The sequence below is a fragment of the Bos javanicus genome, chromosome 8 (genome assembly GCF_032452875.1).
Source record: "Bos javanicus breed banteng chromosome 8, ARS-OSU_banteng_1.0, whole genome shotgun sequence".
Taxonomy (NCBI): domain Eukaryota; kingdom Metazoa; phylum Chordata; class Mammalia; order Artiodactyla; family Bovidae; genus Bos; species Bos javanicus.
In genome coordinates, this window is record NC_083875.1 from 60,834,979 (window position 1) to 60,858,983 (window position 24,005).

The 24,005-nt window shown below is 37.6% G+C and overlaps 1 protein-coding gene and 1 non-coding gene across 2 annotated transcripts in view; both read left to right on the forward strand.

Moving 5' to 3' along the window:
• RECK (reversion inducing cysteine rich protein with kazal motifs) overlaps positions 1–24,005 on the forward strand; it is an 81,378-nt gene that overhangs the window by 19,101 nt on the left and 38,272 nt on the right. Inside the window, exons 5-8 of the mRNA XM_061425640.1 lie at positions 2,158–2,243; positions 3,913–3,960; positions 19,579–19,612; positions 21,678–21,875. Coding sequence (XP_061281624.1) covers positions 2,158–2,243; positions 3,913–3,960; positions 19,579–19,612; positions 21,678–21,875 — 366 coding nt within the window. The remainder of the gene's footprint in view (positions 1–2,157; positions 2,244–3,912; positions 3,961–19,578; positions 19,613–21,677; positions 21,876–24,005) is intronic.
• LOC133253549 (small nucleolar RNA SNORA40) lies at positions 23,197–23,315 on the forward strand. The gene has a single exon (XR_009738337.1). It is a non-coding gene; the product is annotated as a small nucleolar RNA SNORA40 (small nucleolar RNA).

Consider the following 24,005-nt stretch of genomic DNA (forward strand, 5'->3'; position numbering starts at 1 on the left):
AAGTTATTATTCATGACTTCGAGTCTTCTCTACTTGGATCTCTGCATCCAGGTAGCATGACTCAAAACCAAACTCATCTTATAATTGCTTTTTGTTATGAATGCCACTAGACTGGAAACCCTCAAGTCATTATCTCTGAATGTTTTTTCTTTTTAGCTTCGTTCACCCTCTTGTAAAATCTTGCATCCATCCTTGCTATTCCTAGATCAAGCCTTTATTATTACACTTTTTGGGTGGATTTTTGGAGTAACTTCATAACTCATGTTTCAACACACCATAGCTGTCTTCCCCACCCTCTTCAAAAAAACTCCCTCAGGGGCTGTCCACTTCAGTCGGAATAAAGCCCAAACTCCCTGTCTGGCATTCCCGATCTCCTAGGATTAGAGCTCGTTTTCCAGTCCTGGTTAAAGCCAGTGCCTTGAAAAAAGGGAGTATAGCTTACATTTCTCTGAATTCTAAAGGTTTTCACACTGTTGAAAGTTTTCATTTCAAACTAATTGAACTATTTTCGTCTTGGAATTGCTCACATCCTTGCTTGTTTTCCTAATTATCCCTCTACCTAGTGTCTATAATTATATATGTGTGTGTATTGTTCCTACCAAACTGTAATCTCCATAAAGGGATAAATCATATATTTTTATCTATTTGTTAGCCCACAAAATACCTGATAAAGGGCTTTGTATATAGTAAGGGTTCAGTGAATGTAGTTGCTTGTTGAATAATTTAATATTTTCTAAGAGGTAAGAGCTCCTTTTGTGGCTCAGATGGTAAAGAATCTGCCTGCAATATGGAAGACCCAGGTTCGATCTCTGGATTGGGAAGCTCCCCTCGAGAAGGGAATGGCAACCCACTCCAGTACTCATGCCTGGAGAATTCCATGGACAGAGGAGCCTAGAGGGCTTCAGTCCATGGAGTTGCAAAGAGTCAGACATAACTAAGCAACTAACACACAAAAGGTACTGGATATGTGAAAATAGCAGTATACTGAATTATGGTATAAAAGCTCACAGATATGACCTACATTGGTTCCATTCAAAATTCTTTATAGAATATGTGCAATTCTGAGTAGCAAGCAGCAAAGATCAAGAGGAATCTATGCTGGGCAGTGGGACTAGATGGGAGTCTGCTGCCCTTTAATACCATTTAAACATATAGGGATATAGAATCTTATGATATGCGGTATTCTTAGCCAGTTTGAACAGTTGGAATGGTTTATGATTATATTTTGAGAGCTTTGTCTGTCCATGGGCAATTTGTTTGCTTTTGTTTGTTTTTTTAGTGGAATGCTTCTGTTTTTTATATTAGGTCTTGGTTTCGTATAGAGAACTATGTTACCTATTGCCTTGAATCCCTGACATTTTTTTCAAATGGAAATAATTTAATGTACATGTGAATTTGCAGATCTGTGTATTACATGGAAGCAGCATAAAGCATTTCTTAAAAGAGATAAGGAATTTACAGCATTCCTACAAGTAAATTTTTTCTTTTATCATAATCATTATTTATATCTCCTAATTTCATCTAGGAGTTATTCATTGACATTTATAATTGCAAAAAGGGATCTTAAAATTGCATTAGAACTCTTTATAATTTTACCACCTTTTGGTATCACTGTAATTTGGTTGGAGAAATAGCTACTGTGCATAAATTGCATCAGTATAGTCATTTTGCCCCACAGTAAAGTGTACCTATCAAATTCAGTCATGGCTCACAAGAGATGTTCCTGTCTGTTTACTAAGTATCAGTTGTTAAACAGCATCATGGGTTTTATGCTATTCTAGGTATTTTGAATACAATAATACTCATGCCCTATTTTGTTTGCTTGCTTATTAAGTTATTAATAGGAGTCCTGCCTCTGGTTCACAGTCCAGAGGTGAAAGAAGTCTTTGCTTTCCTTAACCCGTATGTCCTCTGGAGATTTTGTCCACCTTAGAGTGAGAATGAGCTAAAGAGAATTTAAGGTGAGCAGGGAGAAGAGACCCTGAGAAGACTAGATAGCATTGAGAGTCAGGGTGGGAGGAGGGGCTTCATACTTTTGAGACCCTGCTATCTAAGCTAGTTTTCTTACGGAAACTTGCTTTGACTTGAGTGGTATCCTTGAACCAGTTTGTTTTGTCACTTCTTATGACCAAAACATTTGAACATTTTGTTTTTAAGGTGTGTTTAAGAAGTCTGATGGCTGGGTTGGCTTAGGCTGCTGTGAACTGGCTATTACCTTGGAATGTCGACAGGCATGCAAGCAGGTAACACTTAGCAATGAGGCTCTTAAGCAGAGTGCAGTATAGTTTGCATTTTAGCTGTGTCCTGGATCTTGCCTATTTCTGGAGAGGTGACCCGTAGCAGCTGCAAATTTAGCATTCCTTGCATAGAATATTTCCTTTTAGACATGCTGCTTTTTCAGTTATGTCTGCTGCATATAAGACACTCAGCCTTCTCTTGTGCTTTAACTTCTCTCTGCCACACAAAGAAAAAATGTTATTGAAATCAAGGACTTTTGTACTCTGCCTATGGTCATGCTTAATCAGTGCTAAACAACTCCAAATAGTGGTATAAATTCCAGGCGTGCTTGGATGAAAGCAATTGACACAGTTGGCTTATTTTGCTTTTATCTTCCCTCTGTCTTTCATCATGGATTTACTCTGTGTTCTTTATTCCTTCTCTGCTCCTCAGGTGAGCATGACTCCTACAGTGAATTATGACTCCTCTCTGATTTGATGTATCTCAGGTCTGAATCAAGTTAGACCCCCGAACTCTTCCTCACTATATGCTCATGGTGATTCGTCAGAGTGCTGTGGTAAAACTGGTCTCCAGGCTCCTCTAACTCCAAGTGGTGGGAGCACTCTTAACTGGGAAACTTAAGTGGCCCTGAAACTGCAGCTGCAAAGCCTTGTCTTATTTTCTTCTTCTAGTGACTGGTCTTTGAACAGGAGTATATGAGACACCTTCACTTTCATACAGACTACCAAACCACACTCTTTGGGCAGCACACAGCCTAACTATCTGCTGTTCTCCTGCAGGCATTGAGGTGAAACTGAGTTGTAAGAGGATTTGAACTGTAGTGTATCTCGTGAGACACAGAATAGTTGCCAGTCCATTCTGCTGCTTGCTTTCCCTGTCCTCGTCAGCTGATCTATTAAGAACTGCATGAGCCTAGGTGATAGAAGAGGAGGAAATAGAAAAAGGAACCAGAGCCCATGGCTCTGGGACTGTATTTCTGAGTGGAGACTGTTATCATGTAGAAGAACAGCCACCCCTCAGCAGATGTGTTTTGGCTTGTTTTTTATGGAAAGTATATACTTCAGTAAATCACGTTGTTTCTCTGTGTGTCCGTTTCCTCATCTGTAGAAAGGTTAATTTCTTCTTCATAAACTTGTTAAGAAAATTACATAAAAATAACTTTTATTAATTAATTGCCTGGCATTGCCTTTCCTTCTTTAGTTGTCTCCTCTGTTAGGTACGGATTTTTTCTGAGGATATGGGTTCATATGGGAACTTAGAATATGAAGGGTTAAAGAAAAAGCAAACTATAAATGCCCTGGCAGAACTTCATAAGAAAATTCACTGCAGCAGAGCTTCACAAGAAAATTTGTTACAGAATGGAATTTAGACTTTTTTAAAAAAGTCCTCTGATTTACATTTCCTTCAAACTTATCTAGTTTCTGAAATAACAAAAGGACTGTGTTATTATGTGAGATTAAAGCCATAGAAGAATGAAATTCTAGCATATCTGGAGCTAATGCTTGTTTAAAAAATTATATGAGATTTGTTTGGATAATATTTGAGCATGAGGTTTTCCTTGATGAAGTAAAGACTGCTGTGCCAGCAATTACATATACTTATGTTTGTATTCTTTTTGGTTTCATACTGAAGAGCATGTGTAATAAATTAATTGAGGAATTTGTTATCTTTTAGGCATCGTCAAAAAATGATATTTCCAGAGTTTGCAGAAAAGAATATGAGGTATGCATTTTCACAAATGTGGATAAACGAATCAGATGTTATCAGAATTGATAGAATCAAGTTTTAAAAATGAATTCATTGTTAAATAAATTACCTTTTACTTTATAGAAAAGATAATCTTGAGAAAAATGTCATTTACTTTGTTTAGAAATGTTATGACTTTAACTTGTTGCAGTTAAGCATTAATTTGAAAGAAATACCTAAATCACACATGTAGAAGCTTTAACCTGTGTTTTCATAATATAGCTACTGGTTGTATCCTAGGTTGTAAAATAGTTTTCCTTAGGTTCCATATCTTCTTTTGCCCCTTTTCCTATACCTTGATTCATCCAGGTATCCACCTTTATGAACTACTACTAATTGGAAGAAACAATCACATTGCTAGCGTGAGTAACTTCGTACTTTCCTAGCATCGTACATTGGAGGGGAGAGGTACATACTAAATTTCAAAGGCTGTTTAAATCTCAAGGGACTCTTCCTAGCAGTGGTATTTCAAGCACTGTAGTACTTACTGATAGATTGGGTGGGGCATGGGGACACAGGTTGAGGAGGGGCAGAGGTATAGGAAGTATTTCATATCATGTAAGTATGTACAAAAGATTGTCCCTGATGTGAAATAAAAGCTCCTCACTGATACTAAAATTTGGTCAGTTTCTAGAACTTCATTGTTAAATGTGACAATGTGTTTTTTCATAGTATAAAGCTGTATACTCATTCATCATTTTTATATATAAACATTGGGATTCCTATTGCTTTTAATAGTCTGTATTCTCTTGGAGAAGAAAAATAGAACAGCCTCTTCACTGCTTCTAGATTATAGTTCTGATTTTTTTTTCTTTTGTCAAAGCCTATAAATAATCTCAATATTTTAGAATTGAAAAAAAGTCTTATTTATCTTTTGTTCCTTTATACTATTGCTAAGTTTTATCTGTTTCTCTGAAGACAAATTTCCAAATTAACTGCAGTTCTTCTCTGTTCTTATTGAAAAGAGACTTTCTACAAAGAAGTAGAAAGATCTTTCTTTTTTTCTTTTCTCTCTACCACTGAAGTAACTGTTTTAGTTTCTTTTAAACAAAGAGACTAACTGTGACGATTCCTTCTTTTCTCCCACATGATGTCCATGACACTGACACTGTCCATCTCCTGTAGCCTGTCCTCCACTATTTTAGTGTGCTTCCTTCTCTTGTCTGGATTTCTGCATTGACCTAGGAAGTCTGCCAGTATGTGTTGATGAAGGACGGGACAGGAAAGGTAAGAGAGATAATCACTGTCCTATGAGAGAAATACTAAGAGTAGTTTCTCTTTTTCAGTCTCTCCTCCCTTATTTGGCCTAGAATTAAGCAACTATTAATATTTTCCAAAAATGTACATGTCAAGATGGTTTTTTCACATATATATAAAAATAAAATATATATGTAATATATATATGTAAAATATATATGTTATATATATAATATTATGTTTACATACGTAAAAAACTGTACACATTATCAAGATAATTTGAGATTCTATTTTATATTTTATATGCTATTTAGAAATAAAAAGAGAGCAAGAGCACTTAAACATGGAAAGAAGGTTCTGCATTATAAACCCCAAATAACAGTCACTCTCATTAGATTGTTAAACTCTAGTGTAGACGTAATGGCCATTTGTTATAAAGTGAAGTGGGTAACTTTGGTGTAGTGCAACCTATTTTAACTGGATCAGTTGTTTATCAACCTGAGAATAGTTTATAAAACATAAAATTAGGTTTTTAGTACCTTTTCCTTAACACTGGAGTGGCCCCTGGAAGTGAACTTCCAAATATGTAAGCTATTACTTTAGGTTTACAATTTTAGGGGTTAACATTTACTCTAAAGGATGGAGTTGTGTAATTTGACTAGAGAGTCAGAGAATGAGTGGTCATTTTCGAAGGAGCTAATGTTTATCTTTACTGATAAACTGCTGCAGAATCCCCTTTGAGGAGATTTCCTGAGAAATGTATTTAAATGAATAAAGTTTAAAAATTTTAATGCCATTTAAGATTACTTTGTTCCAGCTAAGCTAAGATAAACTAGTTACATGTAAAGCATTTTCATATATGATTTTGCAACATCTAGTTTCTTTTTTACACAAGTCAACAAATATTTATTGAATAGTGAGAGGCAATTTTATTATATTAGAAAGCAAACTTTTGGGAATTCCCTGGCCATCCAGTGATTAGGACTCCATGCTTCCCCTGCAGGGACCATGGGTTTCATCCCTAGTTGGGGAACTAAGATCCCACATAGCCACATGGCTTGGCCAAAAATAAGTAAAATTATATAAAAACTTTGGATCAGATCTAGGTTAGAATTATGGTTAAGCTACATATAGCTCAACTTCAAATACTAAAGAATTATATCTAATTGAGTCAAGATAATTAAAATATGTACTGAACACACAAGGGCTCAAGCAAATGAGAAAGCGGACTGAGCGTGCTGGGAGTTATCAGGAGAAACTGCAAAAGAGAGGCCTGAAAGGATTTATATAATTTGGGTTAGGAGACTGTATCAAAAGCATGTTAGCAAACGTGCACATGGCTTGTACAGGGGGGTAAAAAGAAGGCAGGCCTATTTAGGGCTGAGAATTCTGCTTGGATAGGTAAAGTGGGACCAGATCCTGGAAAAATTATATTTTGGGGGTCAGTCATTATTAAGTAGAAGGAGATAATAAAGATTCTGTGATAAGAGATCAGCATAACAAATAAGTCAATATTTTAGAAAGCTTTAAGTCTTGGGTGCAAGCTAAGTTTTAGATCCCCCAAATTTCTCTAACTTAGCTAAAAACAAATATGGCCCACAACTAGGATGATAGCAATGGAGTCAAATATTTGGGAATAAATCAGAGATTTGAAGATAAGAGTCCATCATTCAGGATTTGTTATGATGAACTGAGTATAGGAGATGATGTTCAGGGAAGTATAAGAAACAATTAATGAATTGGAAGATAGAACTAAAGAAGCTATGTGAAAAAGCAGCACAGTGGGATAGGCTGAAAGAGACTTAAGGGACATAGAGGATATGAGTGTTCTAATTGGAATACTAGAGGAAGGAGAAAAAACACAGGCCCAAGAAGGATCTGGCAGGATTTTTTTTTTTTTTAATCCATACATTGCAGACATACTTCATAGCCAAAGATCTTAAAAACAGTCAGAAAAAAAAAAAAAAAGACATTGTCTTCAAAGGAGTTCAACAGCTGACTTTTCAAAGCAACAATGGAAGCCAGGAACAGTAGAATGATACCTAAAATGTTCTGAGAGAAAATAACTATCATATCCAGCAAAAATATTTTTCTAGAAAGAAGGCAAAATTAAGGTGTTTCTAGACAACAAAGACAACAAAGAATTGCTGTTACTGGACCGTTTCTAAAAGACCTTCTCTAAAGGAAGTTCTAAAATACCTATAATTATTTGAGATGCAAAGGAAAATGAGAACAATAAAAATACAAAGGGACTAAATTAAAACACAAGTTATATGAAAACAATAATAATATTGAATTTTTAAAAAAGAAAATACACAGCAAAGATAGCATGGGAAGGGATTTTAAAGAAATAGAAGTATATTGAGTGTTAGGTCTTTTTTAAATGTAAAAATTGCATATCTCAGAGGTTAAGTTGGACTTCCCAGGTGGCTCAGTGGTGAAGAATCTGCCAGCAATGCAAGAGATGTGGGTTCGCTCCTTGAGTCGGAAAGATTCCCTGGAGAAAGAAATGGCAACCCATTCCAGTATTCTTGCCTGGGAAATTCCATGGACAGAGGAGCCTGGTGGATTGCAGTCCATAGGTTCTCAAAGAGTTGGACACGGCTTAGTGACTGAGCACTCACACACGCAGAGGTAGTTAGGAATACCAGACTAAAAATGAGAGATCATGCCCAAAGTCAACCATAAAGTAACTCTTGAATCTCAAGAGTGAAGGAGAGCTCTGTGAAAGAGGAAGTGTAGAAAAAAGTGAGAGCTGATTTTGAAAATTGCATTTTTAGGGAATGGAAAGAGGAGGAGCCAGTCCTCCTACTGACATTCCAGTAGGAGGATCCTTTCTATGTTCATTGAAAATAGTGGATTGAGATATTCCAAGAAAAAGAGAAATTCTTATTACTGTAAGTGTTCAAGCAAAGATTTACTGGATAAACACACTGTGGAGGAGATTTCTGCAATGGGACAGGAGACTAGAGAGTCTGCAGAGACTTGTCTCTGCAGTTCTTTTATTCTGAGTAATACCTGAGAAAGAATACTTCCTTCAGTATTTGAGAGTACTTCTTTCAGAATCACACACATTTGGTTAGAGTTGCCAGGATTAACCAGTAGCTTGATAACTCTATCATGGACATGTTCAAGTGTCACCGGCATGCTCAGTTCTAGGTTCACCATACGTTTTCACAAACTTGGTCTTAACCCTAGAAGTATTGATCAGGCCACGTCTATTCATGTGTGATATTAGACCAGGGATGACATTTAAAATATTTAACAACTAGAATGAAAGCACTAATAATCAGAACAGATGGTGGATATAAAGTAGAGCCATACTAGTTTAGCCACAGTAGGGCAAATTGGCTGATTAGAACTAAAGTAAAAATGTAGTCATATTTTCCACAAGGTGTGAAACTTTATGCATAGTCTTTGTCTACAGGCTAGCTGAAAACATTTTCTTCTAGCCACCAAGATGGTGGTTAAAAACAAAAATTGGCTGTTGGTAGTTATTTTCTTGAATGTCAGAATAAACATCAAGATGATGTGAGGCTGGTATATTTCCAGAGACTTGGCAATGTCTCTAACATGATGAGACAAATTTTAGTTTTAGGTTGTTAAACCTGTGTCATGCCTTTATGTCAGACCTTACCTGCCAGTCTCTTAACATAATGGCCATAAATACATATACCTTTCCATTTGCTGCATGAACCACTGAAATAGAGTGTTGCAAATTTATCATCAGACTTTTATGCTTTTACTTGTTTATTCCTTCTTTCACAGATCCTTCTGTATGCTTTTCTTTATATCCTTATCAAAAATACAATTTTCAGTTCTCTATTTTCTTCCTAGCTTCCTTCACTCGTTATTTGCTGTTATTTCATTAAGGAAGGTGAGAAACTATGAAGGAAAGCCAGAAGAAGATATTTTTGTGAGGATTTTTTTTTTAAGTTAAGCCATTTAAAGTTTTAAACTAAATTGTTGCTAAAGAAAACTAAAATAATGCTATGTCCTGGACTCTGGTTCTGTGGGAATACTGAGGTAAAGTTAAGACTCTGAGGATGTTAAAAAGACGCTCTCAGAACCACAAGAACAGAGATGGTCAGCCTTGTGAGTTCCAAGCTCACAGCAGTGTCAGCAATGTCATATGAACACACAGCTAAATGCATAAGAGAAGAGTGCAGGTATGTGTTAAATTTCATTTTCTTTTTTTTAGTATTCACATGTTCAGAATTCAAAACCATATATCACATGTTCAGAATTCAAAACCATGTACATATACCTCTTACACCACAGCCACCCAGTTCCTAAAGTCACCAGAGAGACTTTATGCACATGAAAGTAAATATGTACACATTCTTTTCCACCCTTCTGTGCACAGATGGTAGCTTACTACACACTTCATGGTACCCCGAATGCCACTGTTTGGTGCATTTTTATGTGTGTCTGTATGGTATGTAGTGTATCATCAGGAAATGTCACAATAAATATTCTGCTTTAAAGATTTCTATTTTAATTTTATTTTGTTCCTTTTCTCTCAAAATAACTTTGATTCTAGATTTACTACCAGAAGCATAAAGGAAAAGGGATGAAAAAGTAGCTCCCAAAATTTAGAGCTGGGAGGGCAGGGATCAACAGTATTCTCTGGACAGCTCGAGGCCTTCTATGCCTCGGTGTGATTGGATCTGTGCTGCAGTAGTTCCAAGAATATAGTAGGCCTTCTTGAATGGCAGATAACAGCCTAGGCTGTGGACAGTTGACTTTGGGGAATTTTAACAATAAGAGTCATGTGATTACTTTGCCTCAGCAGAGCCTTTAGCACCTAAATGTAAAGCTTCTTTTAGTTAGTACCAAGGAAACGCCAAGGATTGTCAGAATATAATAAATAGAAGATGGTGAATGGGAGGCTTTGTAATGGTAAAATGCTCTACAGGTGTGCTGTATGGGACTAGATTTGAGCCGTTACCTGCAGCTGATGAGCTCCAAAAAGAGCGAAACCTATTAGGTCCTGCAGTACTGGCTTAAGATAGTATAAAATCTTGATTATTCTCCATTTGTATGCTCTTTGGTTTTGCCATATTTTGTATTGGGGAAGCTAATGGAATTAAATGGAATAGAAGCTAAATGGAATAGCTCCCATTTTAGTCTGATGAGCTTATGTATTTCCTCATTAGTCCATTCTTCTCAGAAGTGAACTGAATAAGATCATCCCCAAAGGGAAATCTGATCAAGTCTGATTAGATTATGACCCCATCTAATCCAAATGGCCAGGTTTTTCTATCTAGGCAGTCTCATCTACTGCTGTAAAAGTGCTGCACTCAATATGCCAGCAAATTTGGAAAACTCAGGATTGGCCACAGGACTGGAAAAAAGTCAGTTTTCATTCCAATCTCAAAGAAAGGCAGTGCCAAAGAATGCTCAAACTACTGCACAGTTGCACTCATCTCACACGCTAGTAAAGTAATGCTCAAAATTCTCCAAGCCAGGCTTCAACAGTACGTGAATCGTGGATTTCCAGGTGTTCAAGCTGGATTTAGAAAAGGCAGAGGAAAAAAAAAAAAAGAAAAGGCAGAGGAACCAGAGATCAAATTGCCAACATCTGCTGGATTATCGAAAGAGCAAGAGAGTTCCAGAAAAACATCTATTTCTGCTTTATTGACTATGCCAAAGCCTTTGACTTTGTGGATCACCACAAACTCTGGAAAATTCTTAAAGAGATGGGAATACCAGATCACCTTACCTGCCTCTTGAGAAATCTATATGCAGGTCAGGAAGCAACAATTAGAACTGGACATGGAACAACAGACTGGTTCCAGATCGGGAAAGGAGTACATCAAGGCTGTATACTGTCACCCTCCTTATTTAACTTATATGCAGAGTACATCATGAGAAACCCTGGGCTGGATGAAGCACAAGCTGGAATCAACATTGCCAGGAGAAATATCAGTAACCTCAGATATGCAGATGACACCACCCTTATGGCAAAAAGCAAAGAACTAAAGAGCCTCTTGAAAGAGGAAAGTAAAAAAGCTGGCTTAAAACTCAACATTCAGAAAACTAAGATCATGGCATCTGGTCCCATCACTTCATGGGAAATAGATGGGGAAACAGTGGGAACAGTGCAAACTTTATTTTTGGGGCCTCCAAAATCACTGCAGATGGTGACTGCAGCCATGAAATTAAAAGACACTCCTTGGGAGAAAAGTTATGACCAACCTACACAGCGTATTAAAAAGCAGAGACATTACTTTGCCAACAAAGGTCTGTCTAGTCAAGGCTATGGTTTTTCCAGTAGTCATGTATGGATTTGAGAGTTGGACTATAAAGAAAGCTGAGTGCTGAAGAATTGATCCTTTTTAACTGTGGTATTGGAGAAGACTCTTGAGAGTCCTTTGGACTGCAAGGAGATCCGACCAGTCCATCCTAAAGGAAGTCAGTCCTGAATATTCCTTGGAAGCACTAATGTTGAAGCTGAAACTTCAATATTTTGGCCACCTGATGTGAAGAACTGACTCATTGGAAAAGACCCTGATGCTGGGAAAGATTGAAAGCAGGAGGAGAAGGGGACGACAGAGGATGAGATGGTTGGATGGAATCACCAACTCAATGGACATGAGTTTGAGTAAACTCTGGGAGTTGGTGATGGACAGGGAGGCCTGGCGTGCTGCAGTCCATGGTGTTGCAAAGAGTTGGACACAACTGAGCAACTGAACTGAACTGAATCTCATCTACCCTGATTAAACAATTAAACAATCTACCCTGATTGCCCCAATAAATCAGCCAAACTAACTTATCTTCCCTACCTCTCCTTCCCTCCACGCTACTACTACACAACGCCACATATACACTCATCCCTAGACAAAAACTTACCATCTTTCTTATATTCCTCACTTGGTTGTTCAAGTACAGTCCTCCCAGATACACAAACTAAAAACCTAAAAGGTATTGTCTACTATTTCTTCTTTTTCACCACCTCCCACAAAAACAAAGAACAACTAGCCATAAAACCCTAAAGATTTGCCTGTGGAATATGTCTTAAATGGGCCTACTTTCCAGACCCTTAGTTATAGCCTGTTTCAGGCCTTTATACCACTTTGGGGAACTACTACAATAGCTGCCCAGGTAGCTTCCCTGTCTCTACTTTCTCCTCTTTTTTTTACTATTTCCACTTCTTCTAGGGTGACCTCTTTAAATATCAGATATGGTCATAACACTCCCTTCCTTGAAACTCTTCAGTGGCTCACCCGTAAGATATAGTTCATGTTCCTCAGCCTAGTGTACTTAAGCTTTTCTTGGTCCTAACTCTTCCCTCCTTGACAGTTCTACAGGTTACTGCTTATACTTCCCAGATTGGCTGTGTGTTTTGTTAGTTAATTGTGGCTGTACCACCCATTGTCCTGGAATTCCTGCTCCCTGAATCCATCCTATCGTTCCCATCCAGTAGTAGGCTAGAGCCAACTCCTACCTGCTAGGGAGAACTGGTCAGTTGTTAAATATTCAGGAATTTTGCAAGCCAGTTTTTAACTTGAAAAGCAGCCATGTTGGGGGTATTTATGCCATACATATCAGCAAATATTACAAATCAGAACTCCCTTTTACCCACACGCCTGTGAAATCCCACCCTACCGCAGAATACCAAAACCCCTATCCAAATTCTGGCTTAGATGGTACCTCTTTAAAATCTTGTCTACTTAGCCCTCTTCCCTCCACACTCAAAAATATTAGTTGCTACATATAAACACTTTGCATACTTTATTGTAGCATTTTGTCACCTTATAGTGTAACTCTTCGTTTGCCTATCACTTTTTAATGCTAATTGCTTGAGTTCCTACCAGCAGAGTCCATGTCTCACTTTTCTTTGCATCTGTCATTCATTCATTCCTTCAATGTTCATTGAGTTGATACATTTAATATGTACCAGGCACTGTTCTCAGAGTACAAAGATGGAAGGATCTTTGTACTCTGAGAACAGTAAGAAGTCCATAGCCTAGTCCTTGGGAGGAGGGAAATTCAAATAGTCCATTATAATACAAATCCAAGTACATTGCTAGAAGTCTGTATAAGACACCTTGAAGCCTGGAGGAAAAAAACCCTGCCCAGGGTAATGAGGAAGTCTTCACAGAGCAGGTAAGACTTAAAGGATGAACAGAAATCTGTTGCCTGTAAATAGGTGCTACAGTAGTATTTTTATAGATAGAATTTTTAATAGAAAATTTTCCCACTCTGGACAGTACACAAGGTTCTTTGTTTCAGAGTAAATAGCAGTTTTATGTGAAAACCCTGTGTAAATGTCTATGAATTAGTCATTCTTTGAATGAGCAGAGAAAGCACTGAATACTGTATCTGTAGTCACAGTAATGTTGTGTAGCAAGCCATTCCTAAACCCCATAGCCGAGAACCATAACAATTTATTATTTCTCATGCATTTAGGCAGTTCTGATTTGAGCAAGCTGGGCCCACTTACCCATCTGCCATTACCTGGCAAATCAGCCAGGGCCTGGCTGGTTTAGGATGCCCTCGGCTAAGTCAGCTCAGCTCTATTCCATGAGTCTCTCCCAGCGCTCTCACAGCCTGGGTCTGACAAGTTCCCGTGGTGGCGGCCCAAGCCCAAGAGAGGAAGTGAAACCTGCAAGTATTGATACATGGGCAGGCCTCTACTTTCCTCACACTTAGTGCTGTCCCCTTAACTAAAGCAAATCACACGATTAAGTCCAGAGTTAGTGTGAGAGAAATAGACAGAGAAGTGTGAAAAATCGAAACCATTGCTGCAGTCAGTCTGCCACAGACACATACTGTATGTAAGCTCTGTTCTAGACCTTGTGTTACTCTGCAGGTGTTATAGTACTTGCCAGTGAATTTGCTTCCAGTTGGTTGGATACTCTGTGGTAATCATGAACAAACTTCTCTGAGTAGTCTAGACCTGTTAATCTTAGTTTAGGGTCTCATTTTTGTCCCACTATTGAAATGACATTATTTGAAATGCTGAAGAAATTGAAGAATCACTTGTTTAGTGATGTCCATGTTGCATTAAGGGACTTTCCTGGTGGCTCAGCAGTAAAGAATCCACCTGCCAATGCAGGAGAGACAGGTCCAATCCCTGGTTAGCAAAATCCCCTGCAGGGGGAAATGGCAACCCACTCCAGTGTTCTTGTCTGGGAAATCCCATGGTCAGAGGACCCTGATGGGCTACAGTCCATAAGGTCACAAAAGCGTTAGCCATGACTTAGTGACTAAACAGCAACAATGTCATATTAAACTCCTTTACGTGTTCTAGTCACTTAGATTTTTTTTCACTAAAAAGCCATGGTGTCCACAACAAGGAGAAAACATCTTGTAGAGGTTTAAAAAAACATGTTTTTAAAGTTCCGTTGTTGGGGAATTCCCTGCAATCTGATGGTTAGGACTCAGTGCTTTCACTGCTGTGGCCCAGGTTCAATCCCTGGTCAGAGAACTAAGATCCCACAAGCTGTGTGGTGCGACCCAAAAAAAAGGTCAAGTATTTAATCTCTGATTTAACATTTAATAAGCTAGATTTTTCATGCAAACCTTCAAACTGGGAGAAATTTCAGTCCATCTGTGCAAAGCAAACTGATTTTATTTATTGAAGTCTTCAGAACAAAATCAGTCCCTTTTACTTTTAACTAGTAGCCTTGGGAATAGGAAACATTAACATTTCATAGAATGTGTTCTTTTGGGTCTTTCTCCAGAAGTGACTAAAACATCAAAGATTCAAGCTTGATTTTGTTTGTTTTTAATAAGATTCATATGATCCTTTTTTTTTTTCATCATCATCATTGGTGAGAATGGGAAAGGGAGCTGGAGGGACCAGTTATAGTAGAAAGGCAGTGGGACAGAGACAGGATTGAGACAAGTGGACAAGTGGAGAAATGTTAGAAGGGGTCACTGAAGTGGAAAAGCAGGTGACCAGGTCAAAAATAAATCTACAGAGCTAACTTATGAACAAGAAGTTGGACCTGCAGAATGTGCCTCCTACTTGGACCCCAAAAGGAAGGTCGATGTGACATGAAAGATCACATAGGGTTCTTGTTGATTTCACTCTGTATCTTAGTTTTTCTACTAGGTTTGCCCACAGGTTACCTGCTCCCAGCACTAGGTGGAAGGGCTTATTGCAGTTCTCAAAAACCATTGAAGGTAGGGCAGGGAACTAGTTAATGAAAGCAGCTGCCTGAAGAAAGACTTCATGTTCAAAATTTTTTAAAGGATATAATAACCAAGAAGATTATTTTTTTTACAATTTAAGATGTTGATTTTAAAAACAGGAGACTGTTAAGATAGATCACTCTATGGACATAAATTCAGCTTTGCATTGGCTACTTTCAAAATAATAATCCAAAGTCTTCTCACAGGATAGTGTCATAGGAGAGCACAAGCAGAGCACTCTGGGTTCTAGCCCCACCCAGCTCTGCCCTTTGCTTACTGTGTGTATCTGTCTCTTCACCTATATCGTGAAGGCTTTGGGACTTAAAGATCTTTGGGGACACTGTCAACTCCCACATGCTGGCTTGTTCTTTGGGTCTCTGAGGTTGTGGTAGGTTCTCACCTCAGTTACCCTGTAATTTTGATCTCTTCTAGAGTAAAATGAGTCGGGTGGGGGAGGTGTTTATATGAGTATAGTATTGGTGGCAGGAGGTCAAAAGAGGCTCCATATAAACCCAAGTATAAACCCTCAGTTACTGCCTGCTTTTGCCACTAGATGGCGATAAGATATTTGATCCCTTCACCAGACTTAAGACGAGTTTAGCCAAGACTCACAAGATTGACCGTTTAAAGAAATGAAGAAACTAAGCTGGTGCTGCAACTCATGTGTGTCCTGAGCCCTGTCAAACTAACCAGCAGTAGTTTAAGCAGTGAAGGGCTTCCCTGGTAGCTCAGCAGTAAAGAATCAACCTGCTACTGCTGGAGGCCTGGATTCAATCCCTGGGTCAGGAAGATCCCCTGCAGAAGGAACTGGCAACCCACTTCAGTATTCTTGCCTGGGAAATCTCAAGGACAAAGAAGCCTGGCAGGCTACAGTCCATGGGGTTGCAGAGTCAGACACAACTTAGCAACTAAACAACAATAAGCAGTAAAAAGGCAGAGTTACTGGAACTTCTCTGGCAGTTCAGTGGTTAAGACTCTATGCTTATAATGCAGGAAACACAGATATGATCCCGGACCAAGGAACTAAGATCCCACATGCTTTGTGGCCCCCCCCCCCCCCCCCCCCCCCGCCAAAAAAAGTTACCTATAGTTTATACTTTAGGTGTAGTTACATACGGTTAGGAATCTTATCAAAGAGAAGGATATGATAAAATCATGATGCATATAAAGTAAGCAACAGAGAATTGATGAATTTATCAAATACCAGTATACTTGAGTGAAGGACCATTCTTTTATTTTTTAATGTAAGTTTTAAATTTAATTTTATATTTTTATTGAAGTATAGTTGAATTACAGTGTTGTGTTACTGCTATACAGCAAAAGTGACTCAGTTATACATGTATATACATTCTTTTTCCCATTATGGCTTATCACTGAATATTGAATATAGTTTCCTGTGCTATACAGTAGGGCCTTGTTTATCAGTTCTGTATATCCCAATTTGCATCTGCTAATCTCAAACTCCCAATCCAGCCCTCTCCCACACTCTCCCTCCTGGCAGCCACCAGTCTATTCTCTGCAAGGACCATTCTTTGAAACCTTAAAATTGATAAAGAAAGAGATGTAAACATGTTATTAACACTAGAGGTGCTGCCTTGCAGAAATATGAAAGCTCATATTTCTTTAGTTCATAAGTTAGAGTAACCGTATGCCTGAAAGGTCTATCAGTGAACATTAAGAGAAATGAGAAATGCTTAGGGAATATCTCTGAGCTCTGGATGTGACATCAAGAGAGACATCTGAGTCCTTCTATGTCAGGGGTTAGCGAACTTTTTGTGAAGAGTCAGATAGCAAATATTTTAGGCATATAGACCATTTTAGGCTCACTGTCCATTCAACTCTGCCATTATTGTGTGAGGTAGCCATATACAATATGTAAATGATGGGTGTGGCTGTGTTCTAATAAAACTATTTACAAAAACAGGCAGTGATCAAGATTTGGCCCATGTGCCATAGTTTGCTGACTCATTTGTGGGTGAAAGCTAGGGTTCAGACTTTCTGGACTTCAGTCGTTGGCTTCTGTCAAATAAGGAATTGGATTAGATGATCTCTGCTGTTTTTCAGATTTTATGTCCTTTAGTACCTCTCGCTGAAGCTAAGTGATCCACAAGAGTGACCCAGAGTGGTATTTCTTTTATTTTTAAGATCGAGGTTTTTAAAAATCAAGCTTGAAAAAGTTTGTAAGTTTCTAGAGCACGATTTCTCAACCTTCACACAGTTGACATCTGGGGCTGGATTGTCCTTTGTTGTAGGGGAGCTGCCCTGCACATTGTTGGATGTTTCACAGCATCTCTAGACTCCTCTACCTACTAGATGTCACTTCAGTAGTGCACCCCAACCCCATGAGTTATGACAACCAAAAATGTCTCTAGACATTGTCAGATGTTCCCTGGGAAACACAATCACCTCCACTTCAGAACTACAGCTCTAGAGAATTCAAGAATAACTGGAAGAAGAACAAAAATGGAAATCAGGCCGTGCAACCTAGGGTGGCCACCAAGATAATAACCATACTTCCTTAGGAACAGGACCAAAAAAGCTAAAACCTAAAGGAACAACCAGCATATTTGAAGGAGAAAGACAATGAGAATTTTATTGATTTTATTTTAACCCAGTCAAGAGGGGCTGGAAAGTTGGTAACAGATGACTTTTTAATATTGATTTAGGTCATTTTATTGAAAGTGTTCATAAAACCATTGAACCAAAATTGAGGGCTACCTATAATAGGGAGCTAACTAAAATACAGAAACATGGATGAAGAGAAATATAAAACAGACCACTACTAAAGAATACCAAAAATACTTACTTTTCACTATTTTATATTGTTTGATGAGGCCTCTAGCAGAAAGAAGTCATACTGAGTGAATTATTGACCCTTATCTATGGGTCCTAGTATTTTGTTTTGCTTTGGATAAGTCAAAGTGTGTTTTTTTCCTACAGTAGAATATTATATAGTAGAGAAAATGCAGCACAGCTTCACACAACTACATAGATGGATCCTTGAAGCTAAGTTTTAAATGTCAGTAAAGCTGGTCCCTTAATAAGTCCAGATCACATAGGCAGCTTGGAAGTTAGTTACAATTAAAAGCCAAAATCATCTGTATTCATTAATAAGGGTACCCTTGATTTCTACCTACCTTTTATTTATACCTATATGCTTTCGAACTGTGGTGCTGGAAAAGACTCTTAAGAGTCCCTTGGACAGCAAAGAGATCAAACCAGTCAATCCTAAAGAAGATCAACCCTGAATATTCATTGGAAGGACTGATACAGAAGCTCCAGTAGTTGGGCCACCTGATGCAAAGAGCCAAATCATTGGAAAAGACCCTGATTCTAGGAAGGATTGAAGGCAGGAGAAGGGACAATAGAGGATGAAATGGTTGAATGGCATCCCCAACTCGGTGCACGTGAGTCTGAGCAAACTTCAGGAGATAGAGAAGGACAGGGAATCCTGGCGTGATGCAGTCCACGGGATCACAGAGTCAAGGCATGACTTAGGGACTGAACAACAACAACATATTTTTTTAAGAATTCATCCTCTTTCAAATGTGAGTGATATTAATCTTAGCCAACAAGCCCTGATCATCCGACTCACTTTCTACCAGAAATTTTTTTGTCTTGTTTCTTATTTTCCTTACAATGATTTTAAGCCAGGGTGATGTTTTCATGATCTAAGAGATCTAGTTACGTTAATTGTAGTCTCAGGTTCTAGTTTTGACTTGCTCTGTGACTTGGGGCTGTCTCTTCCTTGCTGAGGAAATGTTTTATTTATCTGTAAAGTAGTAGAGAGATCCCCCAACTGTGGTCCTTAGGATGGCTATAGAGGAATCATCTTTGAGGGCTTGTTTAAAATTTAGATTTCTGTGCTTCATTCCTGATTTCAATTCTGTAGTCTAGGGTAAAGCCTAGGAAGCCCAGGTGAGTCTAGTGTATGGCCATGTTTGAGTATAATTAGAAGTGATCTCTAAGGTCCTTTCAACTCTTAAAATACTGTGGTTATATGAAATATATTAATGTATTTCCCTAAATATCCTTTATTATTTTCTAAAAGCTTTTTTATATTCTTAATGTATTTGAAGATGGTTTCTCTTTTCACCAGGATGCTATATCATAGTTTCTTTGTTCTCAATCTTGGATTTAGAGAAAGATTAAGTAGTTTGATATCCAGATTTCTGTATAACTATAAAGTGGAATAAAATTAGAAATTCTGTGTGGTTGTTAATTTTTTATTTGTTTTTCTTTAATTTACAGAATGCTCTTTTCAGTTGCATTAGCAGAAATGAAAGTAAGTATATTATCAGCAATACCAGCAATCCAAAGAGCAAAACACAGCTTACAGAATATGATTTAGCTATTATAAATATTGCCAACACTTTGCTGTTATAACAGACTGTTGCTAAACCATCTGAAGGAATGTGCACAGCAGGATTCTGATAGGCTGCTTCCTCTGGAGCGTCGAGCCATTCATGAATTCTAACAATTCCCATGTCTTAGTTGGAGATTTACAAAGCAGATAATAGTGCTGGGTGTTTTAAAGGAAGATCATGCCCCATTTGGATAACTTTCAGAAGCTGAGCACACATAATATGATGTAAAATAATGTAGCAGTTGCTGAGGGCTACCTCTCAGTTGCTTCCAGATATTCACTGACTGCTTGCCCTGCTTTGTGCAGGGCAGATACACATCTTGGAGGGCATAATCTGTACACAAAGAACCCTGGGACGTGGTAGGTATGGGCTTGAGTTACTGAGAACGTGCTGTGGGAGTTCAGAGGAAGGAGAGATCACCTCCTGCAGGGTGCTTAGAAGTAACTTTGTGGAGTTGGTATCTGAGCTGGGCCTAGAAGGACAGACATGATGTGAACAGTAGAGATGGGAGGGAGGACATTATAGGTGAAGGAAACAATGAGAGCAGTTGGAAATGGGGAAACGCAATCAAGGAACAAAGAGTTGTTTAGATGAGCTTGGTACTGGGTGTATTAAAATACCAGAAACATTATCTGTCTGTACTTTATTTGCTACCCTTTTTTTATTGGGATTTAGTTCAACATTTCCCAGATAGTCTTTGACACATAATTTTATGTCCTCCCACACTGCAGGAAGCCAGCCTCATGGGGGACTCCTTCTCCCATTCTCTCTTGTCTCTTTGTCCTCAGCATCCATCACCTCTACCCTCAGTTTTAGCCTCATTGAGGTTGACAGTGATAAATGTAGCTGTGAATGAAAACAGGCTTGTCTTGCTGTTAGTTTAGTACTAGTTTAGTTCATTTGTATATAATTTTATCATTATTATTATTTCTGGAAGCCACCTGAATTCCCTGTTCTACAGAAGTCACTGAAACCTGAGTCTGGTTCCTATATAACCATCCCTAATAATTATCAGAGATTTCCCATCTGCCTTTTTCTTAACCTTTTATGGCCATCCCTCTACCTTTTTGGCTCCCTTTGGCCTCCCACAGATCCTTTAGCCTTTCCTGTGAGGGCCTCTTGCTCCTCTTCATTATAAATCCCACATCTTCACCCCTAGCCACTCATCCTGCTCTTCCCAGATAAATTAAACAGTCTACTTTGATTTTTAAAAATATGTAAATCCAGAATCACTTATTTCAAATGTGGGTTTTACTTTTCAGTATTGAAGCAGGTCATATCAGTTATGAGTTGAGAACTTTCAATTTAGTCCTAATCTTGGAGATGTTTAAACAGCATAGAACTTTTGGGATTTTATTTCAAGATAGGCACATATAATTTGCAAATTTATGAAATGATCCTGATATCTCTTAGTTTTTATCGGTCCTATTTTATAAAGGAGCTATTTGGAGCTTTGTTGTTTTGGTATGTTCAATTTTTTTTTTTTTTTTTGCTTTGCTTTGCTTTGCTTTGTTTATGAATCTCTACTAATCTGACGTGGAAAGAAACTGTCTGGTGGTTCTCACCATGGGTGCTATTAGCTTTTAGGAGACAGTTTGATTGTATGAGACTGTCGTGTACATTGCAGAGCATTTAACAGCCCAGACCCCCATGTATTAAATGCCAGCAGATATCCTCAAGTTATTATGAAAACCAGAAATACTTCCACATGCATTCAAGTTCTCCCATGGGCTGGTACTGCTCCTGCTGAGGACCACTGCATTATAGACTATAAGTTGACAAAAAATGACTTTCTCAGACCAGTGACCACCTGAATGTCCCCATGGCTATGCTTACAGTAGTTCTGACTTTAAGTACATGTCTTCCATGGCATGGTTTTATTTCTCAAATTCAAAAAGACACAAATTGTTTCATCATTATTATGATGATTGAATGTTAGTGAATGGCTGATTTCATTTCACTGTCATCTTTTTTTTCCTCTAGTGGGATCAGTTTGTTGCAGTTATGCAGGTCATCACACAAACTGCCGAGAATACTGTCAAGCCATTTTTCGAACAGATTCTTCTCCTGGTCCTTCTCAGATCAAAGCAGTGGAAAATTATTGTGCCTCTATTAGTCCACGATTAATACACTGTGTGAACAATTACACCCAATCTTATCCAATGAGGAACCCAACAGATAGTAAGTAAAAGCCATATATATTCCTCTCATTTCAATCTTTGGTAAAATAATTTGTAAAAAGGAAATAAATTCTTGAAGATATCTATAGTCTGGGTCATTTGGGAAACCCAGATCTCCTTTGGTCTTTAGATTTGGCAGATTGGTCATTTTTGTCTTAGCTAAAAGATGCCAAGAAAGACAGAGCTGTTGAAGGTATGAAGGAACAGGCCCTCTCTATCCTGAAGGGGGAGAATTCATTGGTATGGGTGTTTTGGGGAGGGGGCCAGAATTTGGGCTATGACCATGAGCATTTCAAATAACCATACCTTTTAATCTAGTAATTCCATTTCTCAGAATTTGTCCTTTAAGAAAACACAAATTTGTAAAAACACATCTATTCATATAAAGGATGTTTACTACAACATTGCTATTAATAGAGAAAAACTAGAAATAACCTAAACATCCACCAATAGGGTGTTGATTAAAATTGATTAAATAAACTACATATCTCTATAATAACAACATTATACAACCTGCGAAAAGGGAGATGTATGTTATGTAAATCCATGAAGTTAGAATACTGCCTCCCACCATACACAAAAATAAACTCAAAATGGCTTAAAGATTTAATTATAAGACATCATGACATAAAACTAAAAAAGAATATAGGCAAAATATTCTTTGACATAAATCATAACAATGTTTTCTTAGATAAGTTTCCCAAGGCAAAAGAAATAAAAGCAAAATAAACAAATGGGACCTAATGAAACTTATAAGCTTTTGCAAGAAAACCATAAACAAAATAAAAAGACAACTTACAGACTGGGAGAAAAACATTTGAAAAAGAATGTGACAACAAGGGTTTAATTTCTAAAATATATAGACAGCTCATACAACTCAATATCAAAAAATATAAACTAATCAAAAAATATACAGAAGGCCTAAATAGACATTTTTCTAAAGAAAACATACAGATGGTCAACAGGCACATGCAAAGATGCTCAACATTGCTAATTATTAGAGAAAAACAAATCAGAACTACAATGAGAGAAAAAAAACCTACAGTGAGGTATCACTTCACACCAGTCAGAATGGCCATTATCAAAAAGTCTGCAAATAATACATGCAGAATATTATATATATATATATATATAAAATACATGCGGAAGAGGGTGTGAAAAAAAGGGAAGCCACCTATACTGTTGGTGGGAATTTCAATTGGTACAGCCACTATGCAGAACAGTATGGAGGTTCCTTAAAAAACTAAAAATATGGACAGCAATTCCACTCCCGGATATATATGTGGAAAAAATGAAAGCTCTAATTTGAAAAGAAACATACTAGCACTTGTGTTTCATTTGTAGACAAAGACTTTTATAGACAGGTGCAAAAATAAATCCTCTTTTGCAACCCAGTACTCATTGTTCTGTATGAGATTTGTTACAGATAAGAAGCATCATGATACACAAAACAGATATAATGGGTGTCTTTTGGTGAATGTAAAGATTTTTTCCAGGGCTATAGAGCTGATACTTTGCTCTCATATATTAAGATTTTAAATTATTACCTGTATTGATCTAGTTGTTTGTTTTAATGTTGACATAAAACAAGAAAAGAAAAGAAAAGAAACATGCATGCCAGTGTCCAAAGCAGTATTATTTAGAATAACCAAGACATGGAAAAAACCCAGGTGTTCATCAACAGATGAATGGATAAAGAAAATGTGATAACATACAATGTAATATTGCCCATAAAAGAGAATGAAATAATGCCATTTTCAGCAACATGCATGGAGCTAGAGGTTTTCATACTAACTGAAGTAAAAGAGAAATAGTATATTACTTTTATCTGGAAGCTAAAAAAAAATAATACAAATCAACATTTTATAAAACAGACTCACAGACCAATAACAAAATTGTGGTTATCAAAGGAAAAGGTTGTGTGGGGAAGGATAAATTAGGAGTGTGAGATTAACAGATATACGCTACCATATATGAAATAGATAAGCAACAAAGATTTACTATATAGCACAGGGAGCTATATTGAATATCTTGTACTAACATGGAAGAGAATTTAAAAATATATGTATAACCAAATCACTCTACTGTACACCTGGACCTAACACAATTCTGTAAATCTACTACAATACCA